Here is an 18,394-nt window from a genome sequence, read left to right as displayed (position 1 = left end):
GGGAAACTGCCGATAAGTAGATCTGAGCGATCTGATTGGCCAGCGGTAGGCCTATAGGTGCACTTGATTTGCTATCTGGGCCTGTCGGGTAGGTGGAGTACTACCTTCAAATTGGGAACACTTTGCCTTTCCGGTGCTATGGCTGCTGAATCAAGTGCACCTATCGCCAACAGCACGAAACAAATAAAAAAATAGGAACGCAAGGCTTTGTCGTTGGGTATTTTACAAAGGTGTTTGGTGATCAACTACAAAAGCTTGGAGATATCTCGCTCTCTCTCTCCCCTATTGGGACCTAAAGATGCTTCGAAGACCCAACTCTACAACCCGAGAAGTACCTTCATCCTGCTAATCACATTAACACAGGAGCTGGAGGGATGGAGAGAGAGAAGTGAGGGATTAAGGCCTTTCTGAAGCACTTCTCCAGGGTTTCACAGCGGGGCCCCACTACTCTGGCTGGAGAAGCCCGAGGGTAGGGGGGGTAATGAGGATTGTAACAGCACTGAAGGTCCAGGCTCAGCAGGAGGCCAGGCCTCAACACTGAGCCATCGCTAAGTCACATGAAAGGAGGGAGAAAAGCCCCTCAACAACGCCTCATCACCATCAAGGATAAGAGGCCAGAGAAAGAAAAGACAAGTCACACCACACAGCTCTTAATGCTTTAGCCCTGGGCTTAGCAGCTCCAATGTGTCTCCAAAATGTCTCTCTAAGAAGCATCGATTGCATGGAGTTTGAAGGCAACTAAATAGTTAGAAGAACCATTTATATTACCAGTTATATTTATATAATAGTAGGTCTAAGGAAGGGTTCCACAACTGGCGGCCCACGGGTGGTAAAAAAAAAATATATATGTGTATATATACATACACACACATCTTGTTTTGAATTACTTTTTTATTGTTGGACATAAAAGAATGTAAAAACACCAATAAATCAGCTCCAAGTGATTTTAATTTTGGAAATCTGTTCCCAAGTATTCCTTCCCCACATTATAGAGACAAGTGATCATACAAATGGAAGCAAGGTTTGAAATTATTATGCTTAAGTCATCTTATATCTTTTGGGCTTCTTGCTGTCAATTTCAGCCTACAAATTATTTTTAATTATGTTCTGGCCCCCCGACCAGCCGTTCAAGAAAAAATTGGCCCGTGGCTGAATCGTGGCTGAATTGTGGCTGAATCGTGGCTGAATCTACAATATGTTGGTCTAAGGGTTCTATATAGAATAATAATGGTTTAATAGGCAGTGTTTTCTGACTCAAAAACATTTCATTCACAAAAGAGTTTTATATTAAACTATTTATGAATGGGGTGACCATGTCTTATTTTCCCCTAGTACTTGTCTATCCAGGTCACCTACATAGTGCAGCGTCCCACTTTCTCTGTCCCTGTAGGTTTGAGGGGAAATGAATCAGGGAGTTTTAGGGCAATGGTTGGAGTGGCTGGCTCAACTTCAGGGACATTAGTTAAATCTTATTCATGTATCGACCTACATTGATATGATCTGGGGCAATGGAGTAGACAGACAGAGACATAGAACAGCTGCTACACTACATACGTACACATCCCTGTCCCAGTCTCTCATTTGGAGAAAAGTCAACAGGAGACTAGGTAGTGTCAGTAAGATGATGAAAAAGTAAGACGGACACCTAGTTTTATAAGCTTGTCATATAGGTCTCTTTAGCAGCTACTGCAATGTCCATGGTGAATATGGCCAGTCAAACCCAACGACATAAGAGCAATTCATAGGTATGACCCAAATTAATCATAATTAATAGAGGGGGTGGCCCACCACACATCCCTCAGGTTCCTCGTGTCCTATTAATAGGTTGCACCTCCGTCACTCGGTTGAGTCATGCCATTATTAGGAACTTTCTCAAGCCGCCCGGAGGCTAACTACTGTTGAGTCTAAATTACACTGTAGAGCCTGGAAATACGATGACATTGCTAAAGTAGTCATATACTTAGTAGGATTTTTTTCCCAAGCATTATCATGTCGTCAAATTTACTTTAGGCAAATGTCAATGTTGTCATTAGCTAGCAAAAGTTTGGCAAAAATAGCTAGCAATGCTAACGTTAGGTAGCTAAAATCTGGTTGCCTCCCCTCAATCTCGGATAGCTAGCTAACAGTATACTGCATCTAAAGTCAATCTGGTGACATCAAAATGACAACGAAAGGTTTTCCTAATAATTATCTGACTCTCTTGTAATGTAATTTTATTTCCAAGCCCACTGTATTGCACTTTTGCTGAAAAGTGCAATACAGCGCTCATTGACGATGCATTGAGTAGAATGCACTCAAGCAGCACAGTTAGAGCAAGGGATGATAGCCAACCTTGAAATATATAGTATCTACAAAGGTAAAAAAATGTACTCAGGAGTTAAAACAGTTGATATTGAACACACCCTTTCCAAATGAACATTAATTTTCCCATTGATGAGTAGTAGGAATGTGAGACTTACTGGTGCAGGAGGCCTCGGGCAGGTCCATGTCTCCTCTGTAGTATCCGTTACGGCAGCTGCAGATGGTGGCAGCCTCCACAGTGGAGCGGCTGTTGGGGGGGCACTGCAGACACAGCCCTGGCCCCTGGGTGGACTTGAACGTCCCCTGAGGACATGCTGCAGGGAAGACAAAAAGAAAAGACAGAGAAAATTGCATTTAGACTCTTCATCAACATCCACGGTGTACTGTATGCAGGGCCCAACATGTAGGCTACCATTACTCCACCCAAAGGTCAGTCTCGCACAAAAGACATTTCCTCCTGCGCAATAGCCTGGAGACGAGGTTACCCAAAGGTTGACTAAAAGAATATAAGTTGCCTCACTATAACCATCAGTAAGCGTTGACTCACCCTTCAACAACTTTAACTATGGCTCTCTATGCCTTAGTGGATCTACAGTACATATTCTACTGTCATAAAACATAACTCCAAAAAGAACAACAGATCTGATAAGTTAATAGGTGCCTCGCTTAATTTCAGTCTGAGCACACAGCAATAACAATGGCGCGTAATAGGTCCCTTAATTACAGTAAGAAAATAATGTGTTTGTTCACAATAATCTGTCTGAAGAATCACCGCTATGGAGGCTAGATTGCATAATCACACTGATCCAGGATAACATAAACAGCCATTACAGAGAATGTTAACTGCTCATCTACCGCTCCGAGTGTGAATTGGCATGTGAATGTGGCGGCTAAATGAGTGAATTTCTATTTTCCCTCATCCAGGCGACCTTGACTCAATACAAGTCTGCTCGGGGGCTCAAATGGAACGGATTTTCTTCATACTCCTGATCTGATTCTGGGAACCCTCCAGCCAACATTTAAACGGATTGCACAAGCCGACCGAGAAGCACGGCTACAGCTGGATTTGTTCAAAGATGAATCAAGGCAGAAGAAAAGGATTCCAAACTACAGTTGTTACACAGAGATAGTAATACCCCCTGGTTTACAGTTATATGAAGTGGTGCGTAATGGTAGCATTAAATCATCACTTGTTTAAGTATTCAGCTGTGTGTAAAGTGATCTTCTTATCTCATGACTTAGGAATGGTCCCAGTGTGGAGCTGTCACTCTGAAATCAGTTGCCTGAACAACATTCACATTTCCATAATCCCTCTCCAGTAGCATTGCACCATGACTCAACAGTCTATCCTCCACTAAATTGCCTCTCTCACTCTCAGCAGATAAGAGTAAAGACGTTTTTTTGCTAAGGTGCAGAAAGTGAGAGAATCCTTGGGGAATGGGGGACACATGGAACTTTAATACATTCTTCAATCTTTTATTTACTCCAGAAAATGTGGGTTGTTCCAAAAACAGGAATTGTGACAGAAATAAGGACCAAATTCAATATGAGGAAAAGTAGATCCCAAGGGGAAACTATCAAACTTACCTAAGCATATCTTATGTACTGCTACAGCAATTAAAACACAGAACACCAGCTCTCTTACTAAGTCAAATGTTTTAAGGATCATTTTCTGTACAAGCCATTACCTCAGCACAGGCTTTCAAATGACCTTCCCAGCGATCACAGAAGTGGGATAATGTAATTAAACGATTGGAAGCGAGTGCATCGCTACAAACAATATGAAGATATGGTATTGATTTACTTATTAAGAAGTTTGGGAAGCCAGATCAGATGGCCTATCCAGTTCTTGGAAATTATTATCCCAGGCAGGAAGCAGGTACCCTCAGATCTGTGTGATAGCCCTTGTTCACTGTGCAGCTCCTACCATCTATCGTCTCATGTCATTTCAACCTCCAAATTAAAACCCTGACTATGGAACCGAGAACAGCACTAAATTAAATTCCACTTTTTTTCTCTCTCAGATAAGTACCCGATCCTGCTGCACTGTTTTGAGCACACCTATTGTATACACCTCTGATACTGTTGCCTGTGCTCAGCCGCTGCTCTTTTCTCTCTCTCTCTAGAACTGTTTGTCGGAGCCCTGCGGAGTCCTGCCCCGCCCTGCCACTCACACAGAGCCTGCAGGCCTATGACAGCGGGGGGCATGGTAAATAGCGCTAAGTAGCGGGCACACAAGGCTTCCACATTACCCACACAAACAAGTGCTAACGTCCAGCCTAATGCCCACCCGCAGAGCAGAGTGGGGCCAGAAAGAAGGAATAGGCAGCACGCTTCTAAAACAACATAATGACAAGACGCTATTTTATTTTCCTTTCTTCTCTTTCAGTCTTATTTTGCAATGGTTAATCCATCCCTGGGAACCTATACACTTCTTTAAGCATGGACTGTATGACAAGCATATACAGACAGCTAAGCTGTCATAAACAGCATTTACTTCTAATCTTAAAGCATTATGATGAAAAAGGCAGGCTGTCATTGAAAGAATAAAGGTTGGAAATAAAGCTTTGGACCCACAGACACACCGTACTGTCTTGCAGCAGTGGATTCAGGCCACTCACTGATATTATGTTTTTAAACCCATCTGGCCAGGGCAGTCACTTAAAACAGATACAACCCAGAGTCCATATGCTCTGTAGTTGCCGCTAAAGTTATAATATCATCACTATTGCAATGACATGTGCAGGGCCTGGAAGACAACACTTGGTTCTGCACTTGTCCAATTGCGCCATTGGTGCACCTGTAATGATGGGGCGGTGAGTCGGAAGCAGGTGAAGAGGATAAATCAGGACCTGGGAAGGTTCCTGAGGAGTCACTGTCAGGACCGGCAGGGTGAGTGGGCGCGTTTCCTTCCTTGGGCAGAGTACGCCCAGAACTCTCTACGTCACTCCTCCACTGGGTTGACACCCTTCCAGTGTGTGTTGGGTTTCCAGCCAGCCCTGGCCCCGTGGACCCTGGGCCAGACCGCGGCTCCTGTGGTAGATGAGTTGTTCCGGCGCGTGGAGGAGGTGTGGAACAATGCGCACGCGAGACTTCAGCACGCTGTCCATCGTGTAGAAGGAGCAGGCAGACCATCATTGCAGTGAGACCCCTGTGTTCCATCCTGGGGATCACATTTGGCTCTCTACCAGGAACCTGCCACTCCGCCTGTCCGGCCAGCGACCTTACCTTCATAATTTTATCCACTTTATATGTCACTCAACAGTTGGTATTGTTCTTGTGTATTGGGGTACTGCCTTATGTTAGTGTTGTGTTCTTGGTTTTGTTGTTTGATTAAAACGTTTCACCAGCAAAAAATAAAAATAAAATAAATACACACCCTGATGCTTCCCTTTGGTGAGGCGTCATTCTGTAGCGAGTGGGCTGAGAGTCAGGAAGCAAGTTCAGGGAGTGTGTTCTAATAAATCAATGTAACATAATACAAAACACAAACAATGCAGACAAGCAACAGAAAAAAATGACACCTGGGAAAGAAACCAAGGGGAGTGACATATATAGGGCAGGTAATCAAGGAGGTGATGGAGTCCAAGTGAGTGTCATTATCAAATCACATTTATTTATAAAGCCCTTCTTACATCAGTATGTCACAAAGTGCCAGCCTAAAACCCCAAACAGCAAGCAATGCAGGTGTTGAAGCACGGTGGATAGGAAAAACTGCCTAGAAAGGCCAGAACCTAGGAAGAAACCTAGAGGAACCAGGCTACGAGGGGTGGCCAGAGATTATAACGGAACATGGACAAGATGTTCAAATGTTCATAGATGAACCAGCAGGGTCAAATAATAATCACAGTGGGTATCGAGGGTGCAACAGGTCAGCAAATGTCAGTTGGCTTTTCATAGCCGATCATTCAGAGTATTTCTACCACTCCTGCTGTCTCTAGAGTGTTGACAACAGCAGGTCTGGGACAGGTATCATGTTTCATGTGAACAGGTCAGGGTTCCATAGCCACAGGCAGAACAGTTGAAACTGGAGCAGCAGCACGGCCAGGTGGACTGGGGACAGCAAGGAGTAATCAGGCCAGGAAGTCCTGAGGCATGGTCCTAGGGCTCAGGTCCTCAACGAGAGAGAGAAAGAAAGAAAGAGAGAGAGAGAGAAAGAAAGATAAGAGGAGAGAAAGAAAGAAAGAGAAAAAGAGAGAGAGGATTAGAGAGCGCATACTTAAATTCACACAGGACAGCGGATAAGACAGGAGAAATACTTCAGATATAACAGACTGACCCTAGCCCCCCGACACAAACTACTGCAGCATATATACTGGAGGCTGAGACAGGAGGGGTCAGGAGACACTGTTGCCCATCCGACGATGTAACCCCACCCACTTTTCCAAAGCACAGCCCCCACACTACTAGAGGGATATCTTCAACCACCAACTTACCATCCTGAGACAAGGCCGAGTATAGCCCACAAAGATCTCCTCCACGGCACAACCCAAGGGGGGGCGCCAACCCGGACAGGAAGATCACGTCAGTGATGCAACCCACTCAAGTGACGCACCCCTCCTAGGGACGGCATGGAAGAGCACCAGTAAGCCAGTGACTCTGCAATAGGGTTAGACACAGAGAATCCCAGTGGAGAGGGGAACCGGCCAGGCAGAGACAGCAAGGGTGGTTCGTTGTTCCAGGGCTTTTCCGTTCACCTTCACACTTCTGGGCCAGACTACACTCAATCATAGGACCTACTGAAGAGATGAGTCTTCAATAAAGACTTTGAGACCGAGTCTGCGTCTCTCACATGGGTAGGCAGACCATTCCATAAAAATGGAGCTCTATATGAGAAAGCCCTGCCTCCAGCTGTTTGCTTAGAAATTATAGGGACAGTAAGGACGCCTGTGTCTTGTGACCGTAGCGTACGTGTAGGTATGTACGACAGGACAAAATTGGAAAGATAGGTAGGAGCAAGCCCATGTAATGCTTTGTAGGTTAGCAGTAAAACCTTGAAATCAGCCATTGCCTTAACAGGAAGCCAGTGTAGAGAGGCTAGCACTGGAGTAATATGATCAAATGTTTTGGTTCTCGTCAAAATTCTAGCAGCCGTGTTTAGCACTAACTGAAGTTTATTTAGTGCTTTATCCGGGTAGCTGGAAAGTATAGCATTGCAGTAGTCTAACCTAGAAGTGACAAAAGCATGGATTAATCATTTTTGGACAGAAAGTTTCAGATTTTTGCAATGGTACGTAGATGGAAACAAGCTGTCCTTGAAATAGTCTTGATATGTTCGTCAAAAGAGAGATCAGGGTCCAGAGTGACGCCAAGGTCCTTCACAGTTTTATTTGAGACGACTGTACAACCATCAAGATTAATTGTCAGACTCAACAGAAGATCTCTTTGTTTCTTGGGACCTAGAACAAGCATCTCTGTTTTGTCCCGAGTTTAAAAGTAGAACATTTGCAGCCATCCACTTCCTTATGTCTGAAACACAGGCTTCCAGGGAGGGCAATTTTGGGGCTTCACCATGTTTCATCGAAATGTACAGCTGTGTGTCGTCCGCATAGCAGTGAAAGTTAACATTATGTTTCCGAATGACATCACCAAGAGGTAAAATATATAGTTAAAACAATAGTGGTCCTAAAACAGAACCTTGAGGAACACCTTGACAGTTGATTTGTCAGAGGACAAACCATCCACAGAGACAAACTGATATCTTTCCGACAGATAAGATCTAAACAGGTCAGAACTTGTCCGTGTATACCAATTTGGGTGTCCAATCTCTCCAAAAGAATGTGGTGAACGATGGTATCAAAAGCAGTACTAAAGTCTAGCAGCACGAGGACAGATGCAGTACCTCGGTCTGACGCCATTAAAAGGTAATTTACCACCTTCGCAAGTGCTATGATGGGATCTAAAACCAGATTGAAGCGTTTCGTATACATTGTTTGTCTTCAGGAAGGCAGTGAGTTGTTGCGCAACAGCTTTTTATACAAATGGAATGGGAGATTCAATATAGGACGATAGTTTTTCATATTTTTGGGGTCAATGTTTGGCTTTTTCAAGAGAGGCCTTATTACTGCCACTTTTAGTGAGTCTGTTACACATCCGGTGGATAGAGAGACGTTTATTATGTTCAACATAGGAGGGCCAGGCACAGGAAGCAGCTCTTTCAGTAGTTTAGTTGGAATAGGGTCCAATATGCAGCTTGAAGGTTTAGAGGTCATGAATATTTTCATCCATGTGTCAAGAGACATAGTACTAAAAAACTTGAGTGTCTCCCTCGATCCTAGGTCCTCGCAGAGTTGTGCAGACTCAGGACAACTGAGCTTTGGAGGAATACGCAGATTTAAAAGGAGTCCGTAATTTGCTTTCTAATGATCATGATCTTTTCCTCAGAGAAGTTGATGAATTTATCACTGCTGAAGTGAAAGCCATCCTCTCTTGGGGAATGCTGCTTTTTAGTCAGCTTTGCGACGGTATCAAAAAGACATTTTGGATTGTTCTTATTCTCCTCAATTAAGTTGGAAAAATAGGATGATTGAGCAGCAGTGGGGGCTCTTAGTACCGTGCAGTATTGGTCTTTCCAAGCTAGTAAGAAGATGTCCAGTTTGGTGTGGCGCCATTACCGTTGCAATTTTCTGGAAGCTTGCTTCAGAGCTTGGGTATTTTCTGTTATACCAGGGAGCTAGTTTCTTATGACAAATGTTTTTGGTTTTTAGGGGTGCGACTGCATCTCGGGTATTGTGCAAGGTTAAATTGAGTTAAGTGCAGTGGCCTTAGACCACTGTGCCACCCGGGAGGGCGGATAGAAAACATTTTAGCATAAGTATAATACAGGAAGGCACAATTTATAGTCCAATATTTATACATGTTTTGTGGCGGGCAGATGGCGGGCTGATGAGAGGGCCCAGAAGACTCTGGGTAGAGGGGTCAGGATATGGACACAGTGCTGACGGACACAAACTTCAAAGACCTCCATACAGAACAACAGCTATGGAGCGCTGAAGGGAGAGAATAGAGATAGTACCAGTGGGACAGTGAGGAGCAACAATGAGAGTATATCAGCTGGCCCTGCCACCGTGGGACACGGACATGGATACAGTGTCTAGCCTATACATGGGCCATGGCATGGGTGCCAGCCTGACGGCTATATTCACCATCTTCTCTTGAAAAGATACTGAATTAAATATCATCCATTACACCAAAATGTTCTAAACAGAGTAAGGAAGGGTATACAGTCATAGTGTTTTCACTCTGCTGACTGTTGAAGAGAGAATAGGCCCTTGTCTCTTTGTTCTCCTCAGGCAAAGGCAGAACTCAACAGAAGCTCAGGGTCACTCTTTGTTCTGGTATCTGTTAGCTAGGGATTAGAAATAAAGGAAGTGCTGATGGAGGGATGAGGGAGGAGAAAGAGAGAGATGCAAACAGAGAAGAGGGATGCTGTGGTGCGTGAGAGGGACTGTAAGTGGGAGGGAAAAGGTTTTTATGTAAAACAGTGGATCTGGCCTTCAATCTCATGAAAATAGGACACAGACAGACAGACAGACAGACAGACAGACAGACAGACAGACAGACAGACAGACAGACAGACAGACAGACAGACAGACAGACAGACAGACATGAAAACTTGGGACACGAAAGAGGTCTTTCTACTGAGTCTGAAAAACACCAAAAGAAAGATGCCCAGGGTCCCAGCTTAGGCATGCTGCAAGGAGGCATGATTAATACAGATATGGCCATGGCAATAAATTGCAATGTCCGTACTGTGAGATGCCTAAGACAACGCTACAGGGAGACAGGACGGAGAGCTGATCGTCCTTGCAGTGACAGACCACAGCTCGCATTGGATCATTCAGAGATCCTCACTGAAGTTCTGGAGAGTGTTTGCTGCACTGAAAGTAAAGGGGCTGAATAATTTTGCACGCCCAATTTTTCAGTTTTTGATTTGTTAAAAAAGTTTGAAATATCCAATAAATGTCGTTCCACTTCATGATTGTGTCCCACTTGTTGTTGATTCTTCACAAAAAATACAGTTTTATATCTTCATGTATGAAGCCTGAAATGTGGCAAAAGGTCGCAAAGTTCAAGGGGGCCGAATACTTTCGCAAGGCACTGTACATACATACATACATACACATTAATATACTCTGAATGTGTATTTTCTGCTCAGGTCTGACCCTACTAGATGGGATTCTTGTTTGACATTTTCATTCCCATTGTCTCCTGTCTGCCAAGAACACATTTTAACTGCAGCTCTTGCAAACCATTGTGAATGTACTCAGCCAGGAACAAAAGCCCCCAATCCAGTCAGCCAAAGAAATGTTAGAGTGTAAATCTTACAGCAGAACATTTTCAGATGTGCCTGCACAGAAACTTGATCAAGACTAAGCTAATATTTCCTCTCTGCATATAACTTCCCTCAGGTTGGGGCGAATCCACCTTCAGCTTGTGCCAGGCAGGGGAGAGAATCCTGGATTAGTGAGGAACCAGAGGTCATCCCTCTCCACATACCTCACTCCTAAGAGTGGCAAGGCCATCGACACAATAGTCATCTACTACAGTATGCATGCAGCTCCTGTATCAAAGACTGAGAGGGACATCATTACTCAAAGTATAGGATAGGACCCTTACAGACAAGGCTAATATTAACCAAAGCCCATGGCTAAACATGGGAGAAGGTGAATGCTTAGAAATGAATTATTTCAATGACTTCAGAAGCTCTCTCTCTCTCTCTCTCTCTCTCTCTCTCTCTCTCTCTCTCTCTCTCTCTCTCTCTCTCTCTCTCTCTCTCACTCTCTCTCTCTCACTCTCTCTCTCTCTCTCTCTCTCTCTCTCTCAGCTTCAAGATTCAAATGAATGGGGGTGTACAGACCTGGTTGATCAGAGGGTGAGAGCTGTAAATCCACAGGCCTGAGATCAGCCTGTAGACCTGAGAGATCAGACAGATGGAAATCCAGAGCTGACCATAAATCAGTGAGATCACACATGACCCATGCATCGAACAGCAGCATACATGTCTAATTCTTGAATCTATATGGGCTACCAAATAATTGCCTTTCATTTTATAATTGAAAATGGTAGAGATAGTAGGGTCATGTATGTGGCAGGTTGTAGATAGTTTACTGCATCAGAGCAGAGCAACAGATTAGCCAAAGTGTCTGTGATATAATGCATGAAAAGAAGATGGTTTCCTTGTGCCAAAGATACCAAAATGGGTATATATTAATTACCCCAAAGTACTCCAAAGGAAAATATTCACATCAGAAAGAATCCAACTGAATGTTAATCAGTCCCAATGAGGGTACAGGTTAATAGCCAGTAGCATAATAATAATAATAATATATGCCATTTAGCAGACGCTTTTATCCAAAGCGACTTACAGTCATGTGTGCATACATTCTACGTATGGGTGGTCCCGGGAATCGAACCCACTACCCTGGCGTTACAAGCGCCATCATAAACAGGAAATGTGAAAAAGGGGTCATGTAATGTCTGGTTTATTGGAAGGACAGTAGTCACCCAAGGACCCCCAGAGAGGTTGTTTCTCTACTTAGACACGAGAATACCTCAGTCTGGGAGCCGGGGCAGACCAGGGTCATGGCCCCACTTGACCAACTGGATGATTTGTTGTGCTGAACTGCAGTTAAAGCAGCATGTGCTCGCTGACCGGATCCTCAGGGTCACAGAATGTTATTGCGTTTCTCCTCAGAACCCTGCTGAGGGCCCCGCCTGGCACTGATGGATCACCACACGTTTCCTCCAACTCCAGCCGACTCATACATGGTGACACACACACCAACATAAACACACACAGACACACACAAACCATTTCCATTCAGGCTGTCACTAAAATTCATGTCGGCATGGTCTTCCATTTCTCTCTCCTATCTGTATCAATCATGGCTTTTCTCCAGTCTCTCAGTAGATATGATCTCGGTGGTCATACGGCTGCTGTTTATCTGACCTCTCATCTGGAGACTGAGGACTCCCAGCAGCCTCTCCTTCTGAGATGACAGAGCAGAGGGCACTGCAGCAGGAGATGAAACACTCAGCATAAACTGAGAGATGCAGTCCAGGGGAAAAAGAGCTTTGAAAGCGTATCATATTATTCATTTATATATGTCTGCTCTGTTATCATAGTACACCAACCTGCTTGCATGGGTGTGTGTGTGTGTGTGTGTTGATATCATCCACAAAAACAACCAAATAAATAAACAAACAGTCAGTTATAAAGTGAGAAATATGAGATGAACAACCTCTGATACAACCAGTGTTGAAAAGGCCCATGGAGATGGTGGAATCACCCTTTAATTCATGCTCGCTTGCGCTTGGCCCAGAGCATTATAATTAGGTTGGGTGGAAATGTCCGACAGAGCTCAACTCATTAAATGGAGGAAATCGCCACGGCCCAACCTCGCTGCTCTGTCTCCCCCAACTCGGTCAAATCCAGGCAAAAAAACTATCCAGTAAATAAACCACTATGTGGTTTAAAGGAAATTCCGCCTCAGTCTCCTCCTTTCCTCAGTCACCTAAGCCATGACCAGCTGTTCACGTTTACTACCTGTCCCAGCTACACACATATATTTCAAGAATATTTCAACCAGCGAATGGCTTTAAATATTCTCGCCACGTTACACAAAATAGCTTTATAGAAAGCCATGCCATCACAACTTCCTCTCTCTCACGGGTCACAACATTTGTTTTCTTGATATTTGGCTCATGCTATTCTATTCTGTTAACTAGTTTCCTCCAGTGTTTTTCCAGCCTTTTGTTTAACCAGTAGAAGGTCAGAGAGCAGATGAACACAGCAGCCATCTCTCTACCACTGATGGGTTTTTCCAAGTAAATCCCCAGAAGACCAAACGGCATGAGTCACTGGTCAAAGAAAACACGGGTAGACACAAGGACCCACTATGGTGTTTTCTTTACTATTATTTTCCATTGTGTTAATTGAATAGAAGCTGACTGATCCCCAGTCTGTATTTGCCAAACTGTCTGAGGCCAGAGCAGATCAATAGCAAAGCGAAGACCTATCTCACTAGTGACCTTCTACCATCATCTTTCATGACATACTGTACAGAGATGGTTATTCTACGTTATCGATTCAACTATGCCACATCACTTTGCTCCCAAGGACCTATAAGCGGGGTGAGTTGTAGAAAATATAGTGGTATTATATTGTTTTTCAGTCTGATCTACAAGTTATGTTTCAGTAGGTACTACCATGAACTGTGCAATACACGAGGATGAAACATTAGATGACCATACCTACAGTATAGCACATTAAACTAGGCTTAATGGTAAATTCACACAGTAACTGGGGATGCCAGCTAATTTTGTAAACAACACGGTGTTCTTTTTTTATGTGACCTGTATCTCCAACTGTCCTCTTTCCCCATACACCTGGTCTGGGAGGTTTTTTTGTATTGCTTATACAATTTCCAATGTGTGTGTAATACATTTGTTGCGAGAAAGGGAAGTGTGTGTCTGTATGGTGGGAAAACTGTGTCTGTGACTTGGCAACAGGGTTGGGGTCAATTTGAATTGAAGGCAGTCAATTCAGGAAGTAAACTGACATTTTTATTCAATAACTGAACAAAGTAATTTATTTTCGATGACTTCTCAATAAACTTAAAAGTAGAAGCTATTTCTTTCAAAAGTCTTTCCATTTTTGAATTTCAAATTCAAATCACTTCCTGAATTGACTGCCTTCAATTTGAATTGACCCCAGGTCCCCAACCCTGCTTGGCAGGCACCATCCCTTCCCCTGCTCAGACAGTGTATGCATCAACCAATGGTTGCGTGCCACGTCATCTACTGTGTCATCGACTGACAGATTGCTATGCATCAGATTGTTAGGGTTCGTTTCCTTGTTCCTTGTCAATCATTGGTGAAATTAGCATTATAACAATAACTTGAATTAAATCATTCAAAAACCTTTAATGCAATTGCAGACAGAAGTTGACAATCAGGAACATAGCATGCATGTTTCCGAGTAAGTTCTGCATCAAAGAAAAGGTCCCGTGTTATTTTATCACACCCAAAGTCCAGCGCTTGTGATGTCACTATCTTTTACTCATGAGACCAAAACCATGCCTACACAGCTATATAAACAAGGCTTTTAGTGTGTTATCTAAAATCTTAGCAGTAAATGTCCAAGTTGATTTATAGTGGAATGTCTGACTAGTCTCCTATCTCTTACACTCCCCTGCAGAGTTCTGTCTTCACAGTCACACATTTCTCAGACAGTTTCTTCATAAGAGGCAAAGAGCCTAGAAAAGTACTGTGGAACAATATTAAACCTCATAATGTATATATATATTGTTAATCTGTAGTCTAGGACCTTATAACCCCTAGGTTAGGGTCTTATAACCCCTCCCCTTCTATTAATACAACATAAGCATAATCAATTATTCTAATACATCAATAATTTGGTACAGCCTCAATCATGACCCCTAGGTGAACCCCTGACAAGATCTGGCAAACATCGGCAATGCCTGGGCATAGGAACATGCCCCGTTTATTGATCATTCACTGCCCATGCTCTCTTTCCAGGACCCCCTGGTGATGCTGCCCACAAATAACGCCTGCTTGAAAATATGCTGCTTGAGAACGCCAAAAGTTTCTGCAAACAGGAGGGAGTTCTAAGCAGAGAAAGAAAAACATCAAAGGAGTACAGCTTCATACTTAACTCAAACTTGAATTTGCACCTTGGCTAGAAACAATGTTCTATTCTGAAATCCTGCTGTTAAGGGTTTGTCTATATCAACTGATGTGCTTTCTTTATGAGTGAAGAGCTGTGGTGTTGTGTAAAGCTGTTATGGAGGACCCTTCATAGGGCCATAGCAGTTAATGAAATAACATTCAGTTAAACTAGGGTTATTATAGCCCTTCCACATCTCTATCCAACTCTCTATACAAACATTGTACAATTGTGTATGGGCCCATGTTCTTGGAGAGCAGACCTTTTTTTTACAAAAGCCCATTCACCATGGTTACGCCGCAGCTGGTGCTGTGCTGGCACGTCCCTGGTCTCCATATTGAACAACAGTGGGGTCCAACAACAGACGGTATCGCCTGTGAAATCTGGAGGACAGGACGCAGCGCCAGCCCTAAACTTCGGGGATTTGTTCGGTATCAGGGAAAGCTGGCAGGACCCGATGTCTCCAGCCTGGCCAGTGATCAAAGGTTTGGGAGAGAGGGGGATTGGGGGGTGACATGCCAGCAGCACACAGCATAGCCCGAACAGATGAGACTGCTAACAGAAACACATTAACATTCAGAGAGCAGAGAAACCTCAGCCAGACTCAGCCACAGAGCTCTCAGCAACGCTGCACAATCACACTGTGACTCTGTTTCTCTCTGACTGAGACACGCCACAACAGATCGGAAGATACCAGGGAGAGAATGCCATGAGAGAGAGTTCCAAACAGAGATAGATAAATAACTTAAATTCCAATGAATAATTTCCATTACTGCCCATGGTCATTATCATCCCTGCAGTGTTGCTTTGTTTTATTGGCCGCATAAAATGCTCAGATTACAGTATCATACTATAACTGGATTGAAGATGTATGTTTTATATCCACCCACCCACACACTCTCTCTCTCTTTCTCCTATTTAAGTGTGTGCTACTGCATAGTATGTCCAATGAAATGACATTGGCGCCTGACACTGGCTTTGATCAGGGCTCAGGCCAGAGCCGGTAGGTGAGCAGGATTAGAGTGGCATGCCACTGCCACCTGACCTGTGAGCCACCAGTGGATGGAGGGATGGAGGAAGAGAGAAAGCAGGAAAAATGAACAGAGATGAAGGGATAGATGGCCAGCCTCCATTAGCTCAGCAGATGGAGGGGATCAGGAGTTCAGGGCTCTGCCTTCCCCTCTGCGCCCTGCAGAGAGCTGCTCATCAGAGGGATAGATACAGCCCAAATGAAGGGGGCAAAGGGTCACACAGTCGTCTGGATCCTGAGATGAGGTACACCATGTTACTGCTATTACAGTCTATATAGGGAGCTCTCTGTCATAACAGTCACTGAGACCACGATGAGAATCAGAGAAAGAGCCAGAGAACAATAGATAGGGAGAAAGAGAGAAAAAGAGTCCCACTGGGCACACATTGGTTGAATCAAACATTGTTTCCATGTCATTTCAATGAAATTTGGTTGAACCAACGTGAAATAGACATTGAATTGTGCCCAGTGGGGTGGGTGTGTATGTACAGTACCTTCAGGAAGTATTCATACCCCTTGACCTTTTCCACATTTCGTTGTGTTAAAGCCTGAATTTTAAATGGATTTAACTAAGATGTTGGGTCAACAATACCCCATACACCAAACATTTATAAAAACATGTTTTCACTTTGTCATTATGGGGTATTGTGTGTGGATGGGTGCGAATGTTTTGACATTTGATATATTTTGAACTCAGGCTGTAATCAACAAAATGTGGAATATATCAAGGGATATGAATATTTTCTGAAGGCACTGTACATGCTTGAATGAGTGTGTCAGTGTGGTTGTGTGGCATCGCTTAATCCAGTTGCTTTCAGTCAGAGCTACCTGCCAAATATATTTCCTTGCAGATGAGGCCAGATGGTACCTAATTTGTCAAAAGAAAAGTATGCAATTGATACAACCACAAACAAGGGAGCAGACAAGTAAATGTCTGTCCTATAATGAGAAGTTAAAAGAAAAGGATTTTTCTGAAAACAATGTAAACACTCCACATGTTAATTAAGCTTGTTTATCCAATTACAAATGACATTTGAACTTTTTGTGAATTAAAATAAGGGAAAGAACATGGTTATGTTACTGAACCCATTAGTATCAAAGGAATTCTGTCTCTCTTGCCTTACGACCCATTTACAGTAAACCCCTGAACAAATACTCACCACACAACTTGCACCCCTCCACCCCCATCAGCCCAGGGAAACTGGTCCAGCTTTTAGAGGCTATACAACTCAGTGCTCCATTTGACACTACAGCTGGCCCATGAATAATTACTGTAGTGCAAGGCTATGACACATGGCAACAGAAGGAATAAGCAAATGCATTTTGTAGAGACAACATTCCTCCACAAAAAACTCCTCCACTCTGCTGCTGCTGCTCATTGGCTAAATAAGTGCCCAAGCTAGGGAGGTAGGAATCTTTAATGGACTGTCTCTCCGTCCACAAACCCCAGGAGGGCCCCAGGCTTGTTGATTTCCACAGCAGGGATGCCCAGGGGCCCAAACTGAATCACAAACAAACAAAAACACGTGCCTGCACTTCAAAAACATGCCTCGCGGATATTAGTACCCGCTAGCACGCTCCGAGACATACAGGCACGTTCCATTACACTACACGCTATCTACTAGTCTCCTAGACTACACGCAGTCACGCTCTCAGCTGGGTGCCACACACAACTTCAATTATTCAACACTAGCCCAGTTTGAGCCCAGTGTCGGTCATCATTTTCAGTGTTTCATCACATCTGTGGATAGTACTCCCCCTGCACATCCTTACCTTTCACATATACTCATTACACATCAAACTGAATGTACAGAAGTGGGTCAAATCTTCTAATTGTATCTACTTCCTCTATGATAATGACAGGGTGGTAGATCACAGAATCATAAAATTGTTCACGTAGGTTTCAATGATGCTATTGCTAAATTAAGCCCACCAGGTGTAATGAATGGACACCAACTTCACCACACATCCAACTTACCTCTAAGTTGTTTTATTTCACCTTCATTTAACCAGGTAGGCCAGTTGAGAACAAGTTCTCACTCACAACTGCGCCGTGGCCAAGATAAAGCAAAGCAGTGCAACACAAACAACAACACAGAGTTACACATGGAATAAACAAACGCGCAGTCAATAACACAATAGAAAAAGTCTATATAGGGTGTGTGCAAATGTCGTGAGGAGGTAAGGCAATAAATAGGCCATAGTAGCGAAGTAATTACAATTTAGCAAATTAACACGAGTGATGGATGAGCAGATGATGATGTGCAAGTAGAAATACTGATGTGCAAAAGAGCAAAACATTAAATAAAAACAATATGGGGATGAGGTAGGTAGATTGGATGGGCTATTTACAGATGGGCTGTGTACAGCTG

General features: G+C 43.6%; 1 protein-coding gene across 1 annotated transcript in view; it reads right to left on the bottom strand.

Annotated features, from left to right (window-relative positions):
- LOC118390771 (ephrin type-B receptor 1-like) overlaps nt 1–18,394 on the bottom strand; it is a 210,446-nt gene that overhangs the window by 97,174 nt on the left and 94,878 nt on the right. The window contains exon 4 of the mRNA XM_035781482.1: nt 2,460–2,615. Within this exon, the coding sequence (XP_035637375.1) occupies nt 2,460–2,615 (156 nt within the window). The remainder of the gene's footprint in view (nt 1–2,459; nt 2,616–18,394) is intronic.

Source organism: Oncorhynchus keta, chromosome 1, assembly GCF_023373465.1.
Source record: "Oncorhynchus keta strain PuntledgeMale-10-30-2019 chromosome 1, Oket_V2, whole genome shotgun sequence".
Classification (NCBI taxonomy): Eukaryota; Metazoa; Chordata; class Actinopteri; order Salmoniformes; family Salmonidae; genus Oncorhynchus; species Oncorhynchus keta.
Note: the sequence above shows the minus strand (reverse complement) of the source record. Positions and strands in the feature narration are given on the sequence as shown.